Source organism: Aythya ferina (genome assembly GCF_964211825.1).
Source record: "Aythya ferina genome assembly, chromosome: Z".
In the NCBI taxonomy this organism is placed as follows: domain Eukaryota; kingdom Metazoa; phylum Chordata; class Aves; order Anseriformes; family Anatidae; genus Aythya; species Aythya ferina.
The window spans coordinates 29,896,928-29,910,008 of record NC_140299.1 but is presented as its reverse complement, the minus strand read 5'-3'; the positions used below and the strand labels follow the sequence as shown (position 1 = coordinate 29,910,008).

General features: G+C 41.5%; 1 protein-coding gene across 3 annotated transcripts; it reads right to left on the bottom strand.

Annotated features, from left to right (window-relative positions):
• Window positions 1–4,053: 4,053 nt before the first annotated feature.
• CDC37L1 (cell division cycle 37 like 1, HSP90 cochaperone) lies at window positions 4,054–12,230 on the bottom strand. Of its 3 annotated transcripts, none has more exons than XM_084504719.1 (7): window positions 12,033–12,230; window positions 10,789–11,070; window positions 8,922–9,012; window positions 6,704–6,819; window positions 6,263–6,385; window positions 5,528–5,683; window positions 4,054–4,697 (listed from the first exon to the last, which is right to left on the bottom strand). In XM_084504719.1, the coding sequence occupies exons 1-7, from the start codon at window positions 12,144–12,146 to the stop codon at window positions 4,692–4,694; spliced, it is 888 nt and encodes a 295-aa protein (XP_084360845.1). In that variant the 5' UTR covers window positions 12,147–12,230; the 3' UTR covers window positions 4,054–4,691. The 3 variants fall into 3 exon arrangements, with proteins under 3 accessions (XP_084360845.1, XP_084360844.1, XP_084360846.1); XM_084504718.1 differs by having other exon boundaries at window positions 4,054–4,666; window positions 12,033–12,227; XM_084504720.1 differs by lacking the exon at window positions 12,033–12,230 and adding an exon at window positions 11,532–11,804 and having other exon boundaries at window positions 4,054–4,666.
• Between the last annotated feature and the right edge of the window lie 851 nt (window positions 12,231–13,081).

Genomic DNA, 13,081 nt, shown 5'->3' with positions numbered 1-13,081 from the left:
TCTTGGTTGACTTAATCATTCATGAACTGACTTTCAGTCTGCAAAAAGCACTTTCAGACCAGAACTGGCATAGGTTGGAAGGAACCTTTAACAGTAATTTAGTCCAAACTCTCTGCTACAGGCAAGGATGTTTTGCTTGATCAGGTTGCTCAAAGCCATGTCTAGCCTGACTCCAAACACCTCCAGTGATGGGACATCCACAACCTCCCTGGGCAATCTCTTTCAGCTCCTTACGACCCTCCTTATAAAAAATTTCTTCCTTATATAGATAGAGATTGGAAAATGGTCACTTCCTTTAGCTTGGTTGATTTTGCTGGGTTTAAGTTGCCCTTGACACTTGCTGTGATGATTTGCCTTACTATTAAGTTTCTATTTCTGCCTTCAGCTAAATTGCTAGCATGAAAAATAGTTTAATGATGTGTAACATACTTGGTAAAGCCTCTCTCTTTGTGCAGCAGTGTAAGACTTTTTATTAAAAAAAAAAAACAGCAGACACTGAGTCACTGATCTGGTAAGCCTGTAGCTAGGCAATCTTGACCAGTGAACGTGTCTTTATTGTCTTCAGAAAAATAACTCTTCATAGATGTCAGTGTCATGAATTTTCTTGGTCAAATTAGTAAGTTTTTTTTTTTTTTTTTTACTGTAGTAAGTTTTATTGTAGCAAGTGTAGTTTTCATGAGTTCATGCTACGAATTCAGGTCTGACCAGTTCTTGTATTAATTTATTCTCTAGATAACTAGATTCACAAACCTCCACAGGTCACACTTTAAAAGTCAAGGTAATGCAGATGTTGCTGTTCTTCAGTAAACTCTCCAAACCTATTTTTTTTATGCCCACCAGATGGAGAGTTTCAAGATAAGTCAGTAAAACCTGAGGATGAAAGTTATGTCTGAGGTGCAGCTGCCTCCTCCTACTAATGTAGGTCTCAGTCTCCTCTTGCACTGACTCATTGACTACAAAGCTGTCATACTGAGGACTACATTTTCATGTGTAACTTTACTGTTATAAATACTGACACAGTCTAAAAAAGATGGATGCTGTAGAATTTGGAAAGCCTTCCCATTACATTTCTGCTTATTTATAATCATGCATTTTGACTTCTACATAAAGCAGCTATGTTTGCTTTATTGTTAGTCTACGTAAGTTTCAATTAGCTGGAGAAGAAACAAGGAGGACATCTTATGATTTGAGACTTATTCCCACACTGGTCAACCAATTTTAATGACAGACTTAAAAAAAAACTTACAGCGTGTCACAGGTTACTAGATAAATATGGCTGTACTGCTAGTGGTAACAATGCACGCAGCATGAGGAACAAGAAAGAGGATCTAAAGTTGTGTGTGGTTTTTTTTTTTTTTTTTTTTTTAAGTATGTTAACGGCAAAGAAAAAACATTGGTGCATTATTTGATGAGGATGGTCAGCTCCCAAACAGGGACATAGATAAAGCAGAGATGCTTAATGCCTTCTTTGCCTTTGTTTTCAACACTGACAATGTTGAAGTTGTCCATGGTCCCAAAGCCCTGAGTTGGAGAACTCTGACTGTGGGAATGATAAACTTCCAGCCATCACTGAACTTATGCAGGATCTCGAAACATATAAATCTATCCAATTGACTGGAAGGTGGCAAACATGATTCCAATTTTCAAGATGGGCAAGAAAGGAGACCCTGGTAATTACAGGCTGGTCAGTCTCATTTCAGTGCCTGGTAAAACTATGGAGAAAATTGTTCTGGGATTCACTAAAAAGCACCTGAAGGACCTTGCAGTTATTGGTCATAGCCAACACAAGTTCATGAGGGGAAAGCCCTGCTTAACAAACTTAAGTTCCTTTTATGACAAGGTCACTCACCTAGCTGACCAAGGGAAGCCAGTTGCTTCAGCAAAGCTTTAATAAAGTTTCTCACGGTATCTTTCTGAACAAAATGTCCAGCATACAGCCAGATGAATATGTAATATGATGGGTGAGCAATTGACTGACAGGTTAGGCTCAAAGGATAACAGTAAATAGGGTTGTATCAGGCTGGCAGCCAGTCACTAGTGGGGTTGGTGTTCCCCAGGGCTCCATTTTAGGGCCAGTTATCTTTAATGTTTTAACAAATGAATTGGACATAGGACTTGAAAGCGTATTAAGCTAGTTTGTGGATGACACTAAATTGGGAGGAGCTGCTAGCCCATTAAAGGTTGACCTTGCAAAGAGATCTTGAACAATCTGAGGGCTGGGCAATCATCAACTACATGAAGTTCAACAAGAACAAGTGCCAGATTGTGCACCTGGGAAGGGGCAACCCTGGCTATCCGTACAGACTGGGGGACAAGAGGCTGGAGAGCTGTCCCACAGAAAGGGACCTGGGGGTTTTGGCCAACAGAAAGTTGAATACAAGTCAAAAACAGCATGCCCTGGAAGCCAAAAATGTCAACTGGATTTTTGGGGTGCATCAAGCATGGTATCACTTCCCAGTCAGAGATGACCATCCTGCTCTGCTCTGCACTGGTGTGGTCTCCTCAAGCACTGTGTGCAGTTTTGGGTGCCACAATATGGAGAGGACATAAAGCTATTAGAGTGTCCAAAGGAGGGTTACAAAGATGGTGAAGGGTCAAGAGGGAAAGACATATGAAATCACTTGGTTTGTTCAGAGCACGGAGAAGACTTAGGAGTGACCTCATGGCAGCCTACAGCTTCCTTACAGGGGGTGAGCACAGAAGGCAGCACTGATCTCTTCTCTCTGGTGACAGTAACAGGACCCGTTACTGTTACAGGGAATGGTCTGAGGCTATATCAAGTGAGGTTCAGGCTGGACATGAGGAAAAGGTTCTTTACCAAGAGGGTGATGAGAACTTAAAACAGGCTCCCCAAAGAACCGGTTATGGCACAGAGTCTGTTGGAGTTCAGGTAGCATTCGGACAATGCTCTCAAACATCCGGTGTGATTTTTGGGTACTCCCATGTGGAACCAGGAGTTGGACTTGATGACCCTTGTGGGCCCCTTCCAACTCAGGACATTCCATGATTCTATGAATTGTAAGTCACTGTGCACTGTTCATTGTTCTTATTACCCTTGTATATAACAGAGGAATTGAATTAAAGAACAACTGGAAGTCATTAGTTTCTCTTAACTAATTATTAAGGAGGAGACAGCGTTTACTCTTCCTCTCTGGAGTGTATGCCAAATGTTATATACACTTTACAGCTGAAGCTAGTTATCTCTAACTTGCACTGGGGACAGAGCTACTGCTACGTTATCCTGTTTGTCTGCAAAAAACCTGCTAGAGAACGCAAGTATTAGGAACAAGAAAAGGTACTTCCATCAGTGGATCTGAAGCTGATGTTTCTGCTGCTGCATTTATGCTTATACTCACTCTGGTTTATACTGCAGTTAAAACTTCCATATCTTACAGAACAATATGGTAAAGGACCAAGAGTCCTTTAAAGGACAAAGAGACCTGTACCACTACTTGAAATGCAAGCTCTCTCCACTGGACCGTTCTAACTACAGTGTGTATTTTTGTATGTAGGTAGAACTGCTACAACAGTAGCAAGCTGGAAAATCAGGCTAGAATTTTGGATTGCAAAGGTTCTATGGAAGGCTCTTCTCTATGGAGTTTGAACTTCCAGATCCTAAAACAGAAAGCTTTAAAAATTTTCCACTTTAACTGTTTGAGTTGGCAATTTCAGAAATCCACTTTAGCTTAGTACCATATGAAGTTCTTTCCAAACACTCGCACACACCTTGCCCTGTATGAACCGTGACAAAGCTTTCTCTTCAAAGTGTAGTCTTTTCCTAACCCTTTTACCTGAAGTTCCATCTGTCCCCTCCATCAAATACTTCTCCACATACTGAAACTTAGCTTAAAAAAAATCCTAAGTTACTCTTATTAATAAAAGGAGAGTCAATCTCTCTGAGATCATAAAACTTGGCACTCATATGTAGACAAGTGTTGCTTTTGTTTTAGAACAAAACCAAACTCTTTTTAATGAAAGCACAATGTAACATTTAAATCCCCTTAGTAGAGGTAGAAAGCCAGTGTTTTAACCTAATCCATTCCAGATCTGAAATACTGATACCAGGTATTGATTTATTGCTATTAGTGATAACCAAATTTGAGAGCTTATAATGTCAACAAGGTAGCATGAATACAGTTGTGATCTCCAATATTCATAGAGTAAGACATGTCCACATCTGTAGTAAGACAATAGCAGATTCTACCAAGAATCTACTGCTTCTTGTAAACATTGTATTTGTGCAGATTTGTTTTCATACTTTGATTTCTAAAGTCATGAAAGGCAAGGTTAGTAGCAGAAAACACATCCAGTTTCACATTCGGCAATATGAGAACCCTGCTCTTCAAGGACAACCAAAAACCTAGCAGCACATTTTCAAACAATATTACAAGTTTTTGTGAATTACCCACCCTTCAAACTCCCCAAACAAAAAACAACAACAACAAAAAAACCTGACACCAAAAATAAAGTGCAGTACCCAGAAAAATAAGTGTCAAGAAAATAGCCATGTTCTTTTCTTTGTTAAAAAAAAAGAAAAAAGTACTTGGCCTCAGTCTTAACAATACTATACTGTGTCCATCATTTTGGATTCTTCTTCATCTCTTTGTATCACAGAGTTTAAACTGCAGACATTTGTGTTTATGGAACCTTGTAGACCACCTGTGTTCTGCAACAGATGAAAAATTGACAGCTTAATTCTCCACAATTGTATATACGAGGAGAGAGAGAGAGAGAGAGAGAGAGAGAGAGAGAGAGAGAGAGAGAGATTTTAGCTTAAGGTGGACTCTTCATGTTGTCTATCTTAAGTTTGCAACAGTAAGAAAATAAGCTCTTAAAAAAATTATCACTAGTAATACTGCACTGTGCCAAGATGCTCTTTTAAATTTAGCTGGCATAGCTTGTATTTTGTCTCAGTATTTCTAGCACTTGCCTGTACATTAACTTAGAATACAGCTGTTGAATCTTACTTGAAAGGTACTTTAACCAAATTATTTCAAGTTAAGTAGTTTCAACTGTGACTCCTTCCATAATACCTAATTTTTGAAAATCTCTGAAGTTGCTTCTTCATTCCAGAATGTAGCCTTCACTAGTACAATACCAAAAGATGTAAGCACCCTCAGTTTTGTTTTATCACAAGAGATTTTCTTCACGCTTGACTTAGCTGAAGGATTCCATGAATTGGCATAACCATTTTACACTGAAAGCCCATTTCACTGCTAGTGGTTAACGAGTGTGAATACAATTCTAGCTTCTCATCAGCTTTACGATGCAGTGTTTCTTTTTAAACAAAAGAGTGCAATGGCACTGAACTAGCATATGCTTTTGACCTTACACTGATACTTTCTGAATCGAAGCAAGCAAAATAAAAGACTACATATGCCTTACATATCGATAATACATCCCATTACATCCATACATATTACTGGCAGTTCTAGGAACAGTCCTCTTTGTATTTTAGAAAAGTATAGCTTCTCAGCACAACCAATCCTAATTTAGTTAAATTAATTTTTGGACATCATGAACCTACCTGCGACAAAGATGTCAGCTGTCCAACAAGACTAGGATTGACACTGGGATCCTCTAGTAAGATAGCTTGAAAGCTATGTGATTGTGACCAGATTCTCACTCTTGTCTTGAATGCCTCAAGTTCACTTTTGAATGCCTCAAAATACCCTTCCCCTGTCTGAAAAGAGAAAAATCAGTAGTTTCACTTAAAACAGATTTACTTCTGAGTTGTAAGCATTTCATTCAGTGAAAATGTTAGTCAACTTAAAATGCAAATCCAGGTAAAATTTCTTTTCAGGACAAACTGTAGTACTTATATGCAGAAGCAAAATCATTTATTCATCTAAGTATATGCAAAAAGAAATTAATTTTAGCCCTTCCTTTATTACGACTCAGAAGACAGTCCTCTTAGAAGAACAAGTGCTTGCTGTGGCACTATGGCCAAAAGTAAAGCACAAGTTGACTTGCATTTTAACTGAATGGCTGTAAAAGCCGTACTAAGATCCATCAATCCTGAATAACTGCATACACTCTATGGTAAACCACAGATTCAGTCTTACAAAATTTCTCCTGTGTTTTCAGGACTGGAATTACACCAAAATAGTCTGTCTAGAAAGAACTGCTAACAAAGATCTTTCTTGTAAAACTAAGTCAATAAAATATTTATCATCTTACGGTCAAGAAGAATCCTGCACTAGAACATTGGTCCTTTGTACAGCATCAAGGATTTCTACCATCATTATGTAGGTTGACTTACTTTGGCTTTTTGGAAAAAGAGACGAAAACAGCCTCTTGGATCCACATTACAACTTTTGGCAATTCCTAAAATAAACTGCATTACAACTGCCTGGTGTGCTACTTGTTCCATCAGAGCTCTTTTCTGAAAAAAAATAAAGTAAAATTAGAGTTCTAGTTTAAATATGTTTCCTGGAATTGTATTTATAAAATTACATTGAATTTCCTTTTCTTTTAGTTCCTAAAGAGATGAGAACTGATAGTCACAGAAGAAAGGGGACTGATTGTTTGCAGGAATTAAACCCAATGTTACAAGGTGTTACAGATTTGGTTTGTTTTCTCCCTTCCAACTAGGGTAGAGAGAGTGGAAGAAGAAAAGTTAAACAGCTAATGAAGTCAGGCAGCTTTTACATAGTGAAAGTGGGAAACTGCATACTTTCAAACAATTCAAAGGTGTTCATACCTGTTCAGCTTCTAGATGAAAGCACCATAACATGAGATATTTAGATGTTTCTTCACATACAAGATATGGGTGGTCAGACAAAAATCTCTGACTATCATCCCATCTGCTCATCATGCCTGATGAGAAACAGGTTAAGATGTTTGAAATGGATAGATAGATAACTTAATGCAGCAAAGTTTTTTTTTTTTTTGCATTCATTCCCCTGTATGTATACTATCTGCATAATGAAAGCATACAGCTACATTTAAGGGTTTTATTTAGGCGTCTAACTAGCACTGAAAGAACATTACCAGAAGGTACAATCAGATCATGAAGATACTAAAAGCAAATTTAACAATTTCCTATACTTTAATGCATCTCTAGCATTGTTGACAAGTTATTTTTAAACAGTTCTTCCATATACAGTATCAAAGTAGTATAGATGTATCTAATAGTTGCATCATCAAGTAGCTTACAAAATTTATAGAGTATTCAGAGATTCTGACAAATACAAATCCTCTGGAAAAGTCTGCAAATAAGGCACAAAGAAAATGTGTAATCTGCTGAAAATGCAAGTGTCTCTAACACATGATTTTCTAGGTGTTTAGAAAATTTGAATGTAATTACAGAAACAACTTGATTTCAATAGAGTAAAGCCACATTACTATTTGAGACTTAACTTGAAGATTGAATTTCAATAGCATGAGGCTACTTCATTTGAAGAAATGAGTTCAAAAACCAGAACTCAATACTCAGACCACCTCTGAAAATCATCCTTCATGTATCACTGACAGTGAAGTCATTTACTGGCAACAGGAACCAGATGCACAGTTTTACCCATATATCAGCATAAAAATGTAACTTGGCTGAAGATAATTCAATAGTAATGACCTAAACTAATCTTAATTCTAGCAAACAAATACCTAAAGAGAAACCACCTATGACTATTTCTTTCAACTGTTTTTAACAGAGATGTTATGCACAAGTTCTTTACCACCTGAAAGGCAGAGCAGGATCCAGAAAAAGGACTTGGGCTGTATGGCTAGTGAAGTCTACACTGCTCTTTGACAGCAGATAGCACAGAACAAAGAGACCTGATAGAGCATTAATGTGCAGTTCTTACAATGCTCTGAAGTATTTTAAATTAAAATAACAACATTGCTTTGAATTTAAGAGGTAAGAAAAAAAATTGATGAGCTCTTGTATTCAGGTTGTTTCTATAACCGCTTCATCTGAATTTAGACAACAGTCATTTTGCCCAGCTCCTAGCCTGGAAACACAAAAGAAAGCCCATTTTTTTCTTCTGAAATGCACAGCAGAAGAGACATCTTCTGGACACGTTGTCACTACACTTGGCAGTTCAAGTATTTAAGAGAATATATGAATATTGTTACTATTTGCATACTCTTGACAGCATTGTGCCTTGCTTGGTATTTGCAAGGTTTTCTAAGACCCTTTCAGAAGCCTAAACGAGAAACCCCTCCTCTAAAAAAAGTATATGATCCCTAGATGCCAAATAGCTTAGTAAAACCCAGTTTGCACAATCAGGTGAATTTTGTCAACTCAGTCCTTTTATTGATTGCTCTGGAATTCCAAATACAGCCATACTACATCATTGTCTGAAAACAGCCTGCAACTAAGAATGGGAAGTACTTAACAGAACCATTAACATTTCAGATTACTTTTTTAAGATTAACTATGCTTATGAGGTCAACAATTACAATGGAGCTGAAGTGCCACCTAGTGGATAGTTAAATGTAATTTAAAGGAACACAACTCCATGCACACACACTCGTTAGGCATTTGCACATGTATGCCTTTAAATCAATCATTCCTCCTGCAGGTTAATAGCCACCAAAAAAAACACTTATTAGAAGGAGATAGATACGGGCAATCACAAGCATATGTATATACAAAAATTCTATGAATAATACTGTGCTCTCCCACTGAACAGCAAAAAAAAAAAAAAAAAAAGTTGCTAGAACTTAAGTTTTGAGGTCTTAGGCCCATTTGAGTACTTGTTTCAGGTTAAAGTTCCTACTAGTTAACAGGAGCTAAGAAGCTGCTGTAGTTTACGTATTATTTCACTTTGAAATTATTATTTGTTGTCATAAGATAAAGCTAGACAGCCTTTTAGGTATTTCGTTCGTTAGCTTTTGTTCTGTACAAGAATAAGGAGAAAACCTACATAAATACTGTAGAAATATGAACTGCAAAATGTTGGAGAAAGCATACTCACCAAAGTGTCTAATCTTTTGTTCGTGTTTTTGCATAAATGATTCAGACACGTCTTCATCTTCTGTTTCTTTTCTTTTTTGATTAATAAAACTCTGAGGAATAAAAAAAAAAATAAATATATTACTATCACAGAAATCTCCAAACATACCTTTTTGTGATATATAGGAATATTACATTTCAATATGTTACCATCCAAAGGCCAATATTCTAATTTTAGAGTCATGTCATATGCTTCAGAAGGCTTTCTTTTTTTAAAATATATTGTCTAAGAATAGAATTGGAAAAGTTTCATTATAGAAACATAGAATGGATGGGTTGGAAGAGACCTTAAAGATCATCTCATTCCAAACCCCTGCCCTGGTCAGGGACACCTCCAACCTGACCAGGTTGCCCAAAGCCTCATCCAACCTGGCCTTGAACACTTCCAGGGATGGGGCATCCACAGCTTCTCTGGGTAACCTGTTCCAATGCCTCACCACACCCTAAGAAAAGAATTTCTTCCTTATATCTAATCTAAATCTATCCTTTTTTAGTTTAAAGCCATTACCCTTGGCCTATCACTAAACTCCCTGACAAACATCCCTTTCCAGTTTTCCTGCAGGCCCCCATTAGGTACTGAAAGACTACTGTCTTCACAGGAGAGGTGCTCCAGCCCTTTGATCATCTCCTTGGCCCTCCTCTGGACTTATTCTAATAGGTCCATGTCCTTTTTGTGCTGGGGGCCCCAGAGCTGAACGCAGCACTCCAGGTGGGGTCTCAGGAGAGCAGAGCAGAGGGGGAGAATCACCTCCCTCAGGCTGCTGGCCATGCTGCTTTTGATGCAGCCCAGCATATGGTTGGCTTTCCGGGCTGCAAGTACATATGGCTGGCGCATGTTGAGCTTCTCATCAACCAGCACCCCCAGGTCCTGCTTCTCAGGGCTGCTCTCTGAGGTTAGAGTGGTTAGAGTTACCCCAGCCCAGGTGCAGGACCTTGCACTTCGCCTTGCTGAACCTCACAAAGTTTGCACAGGCCCACCTCCCAGGCCTGTCTAGGTCCCTCTGGATGCCATCCCTTCCCTCCAGTGTGTCAGCCACACCACTCAGCTTGGTGTCATCGGCAAACTTGCTGAGGGTGCACTTGATCCCACTGTCCATGCCACCACCAAAGATGTTAAACATCTTTGTGCCAGTCCCAGTACTGACCCCTGAGGAACACCACTTGTTACTGATCTCCACTTGGACATTGAACCATTGACTGCAATTCTGCGTGCAATCATCCAGCCAATTCTTCACAAAGTTGTCCATCCATCAAATCCATGTCTCTCCAATTAAGAGACAAGGATACCATAGCCTACCGAGCAAATAATTCTGAGAAACTTCTGTCCTCAGGTAGGAACATACTGATCTGTGTACAACAAATATCAAGGAACTTGCAGCCCTGATACAGCTAAATCAGTGAAATTATGAGATTGGTAAGCTGTTTAAATCGAATTGTTTAAACAAATTTTACTTAAGAAGAATTTGTGCTAAATAACCTGTATTACAGTAGTCATTATTAGTTGCACACTGTATCACACTTGATAATTTGACACACCAGAAGAGCAGACTCCTAACATGAAGAAGCTCTTGTTCAGGCCCAGTTTGACAATGTGTACTACATGAACACTGCAAGTTCTGATCCCCAGTTCTTATAGAAAAAAACATCAGCTATATCTGTAGTATGAGGGCAGCTTGCTCCCTTTCACAGGGCAAAATAAAAACAAAAATCATTTAACAGAGACCTTGATTTTTCACTGTACCAGCCACAGAAGACACTCAAGACTAGTAACAAGTGGAATGAGAAATGAGGCTAATGCATGTGTTCATGCACACTGATATGGGTCATACCTTATTAAATACCTCCTTACTAACAGGATCTGTGTTCCACGGATTCTGCCCTTCCCTCTGGTTTAGTGCTTCTTCTTTTCTCCTCCACTCTTCTTCTCTCCATCTCATCTCTGCAGCTTCAGTCTTTGCTCGAGCACATTCTTGATCAAAGGATTCTGAATTATGCAGTGCTAAACTACCAAGTTTTTGCTGGGCTTCTGCAAGATTCCACGTGCATTCTACAGAGTGCTTCACAAACTCTTTTTCTTTTTGGCAGACTAATTCAATCCCCTGGTTGTAGGTCTGTGAGAAAAAACAGATGTGCTATTTATGGAGGGAAAATTGACATTTTAAAAATTATATCGGCACAGAGAAGCTTAAATCCCAGACACAATGCTGATCTTGAAGACAGCTTAGAAGCAGCATTAAATTCACAGGAACGATTAAACATGGTTTTGTACAGGTGGCTGGCTTTTAGAAGAGATTTCTAACTCAAGCTGTATTAACTTTCTAAGCGTTTCTTCCCTTGAACCAACAGTAAAAGTGGTATTTAAATTACAAAGTGGCTGAGACCCAGTATAAGCACACAGTCTTTTTGGTCGAATCTACTGAGGAGGTCACTGCTCATAGCTGGGAGAAAAGAGTGACCTCTTAAGCAACAGTGCTTGTGTTGCATCTAGGTGTATGTAGTCACAGAAGAAAGGGGACTGATTGTTTGCAAACTGTCCTCCCAAGCCTTTCCTCAGCCATCCATGCCTTCCCACCTGCATCCATGGGGATTCATTTCTCAGCCTCCCAATGCCGCCGTATGAAGCTCGTGGTGCCGATAACTTCAGGCAGAAGGGCACAGAGGACACCACCACTCACGAAAGCTTGCGCGAAGGCAACTTCCACACAGATACCTCAAAGTTCTCACGCCAACTTTGCTTGGGGCTCGCAGCACTTCTCCCCCTTACCCTCCCCGCACCCCCCCTTTCACCAAACAAGCCGCAGATTTCCCTGGACGCTGGAAATCCCGATAGCAGCCGCTTCTCGGAAGGGCAGCCGCGATTCCCAGCAGCGGTATTTATACAAAGCTGCCTCGCCCCGGCCGCAGGCACCGCGTAGCCGCCGGAACGACTCCGGCCCAGCTCTTCCACACGCGCTGCCCTCCCTCACGGCGGCGGCCCCGCGCCTCCCCCCCGCCCCCGCCTCGGCCCCTCCTGACGGGCTCCGGGCGGCTCCGCGGGGACCGGCGCCGAGCTGCGGTGGTGCCGGGGCCCTACCTGCGCCTCCAGCAGGCGCTGCCGGGCGGCGGGAGGCACGGCCCGCTCCTCGTCGTCCTCCGCCGGGGGGCCTCTGCCACCGCCGTCCCGGGAGCGCGGCAGCCACAGCGCCATGCCCGCCGCCGGGACCCGCCGGGAGCCGCCCGCGGCGCTTCCACAGCGCGCCGGAAGCAGGGCCGCGCGCCACTTCCGGCAATACCGGCGGGCCGCCGCGCGCCCGCCGCTCCGCCACCGCCCCCCTCCCCCGGACGCGGCGGGCGGGGCCTGCGCGGGGCGGGGCGCGGCCGGGAGGGGGCGGGGCCTGCTCCGGGGGAGGGGGGGGCGCGGTCACCGTGGCAACGCGCGCGGGGCCGGGGCCCCGCCCAACCGCCGCGGCCGTGAGGGGAGGGGGCGGCCGGGGGGCGGGGACGGGTGTGCAAGGAAAGCCCTGAATTAAATCAAAAGCTGCAGCTCAACGGAAGGCTGAAGTTAAAGGGAGACCTCGTGTTAAATCGACGCCTTAAATTAAATTAAAACCTTAAATTAAAACCTTAAATTAGAACCTTAAATAAGCTTTCTCTCGCCGCGTTGTGTTTACGGAATGAAAGGGATTGCCGCTCTGGTGCGAACGAGGAGTGTGTCCCTCGTAATGAATCTTTTCATCAGATATAAGATCGAAATAAAAAAAAAAAATAAAAAAATAATAAAAATCGCCGTGGCTTAACGCTGTAGGCAGCTAAGTGCCAGACGGTTGTTCCCCGACTCCCCTTCCTCAGCAGGACTGGGGGGGGTGGGAATAGGGAGGAAGAAAACTGGTGGGCTTGATGTAGAAGTGGCTTAATGAAAGGAAAGAAAAGGCCGTGATGAGGAAGCAAAAGGAGCAAAAAAAAAAATAATGTGCTGCTTCCCATCAGCATCGATGTCTGGTCACTTCCAGGGGCCTTGCTCAGTAGCTTGTGGCTGTTGCTTTGGAAGATGAACACCTTCATAATGAACGTCCTGCCCTGTCCCTTCTCTTCCCCCTTCCACCCTCCCTTTTATTGCTAAACACAACTTCATATAGCGTGAAA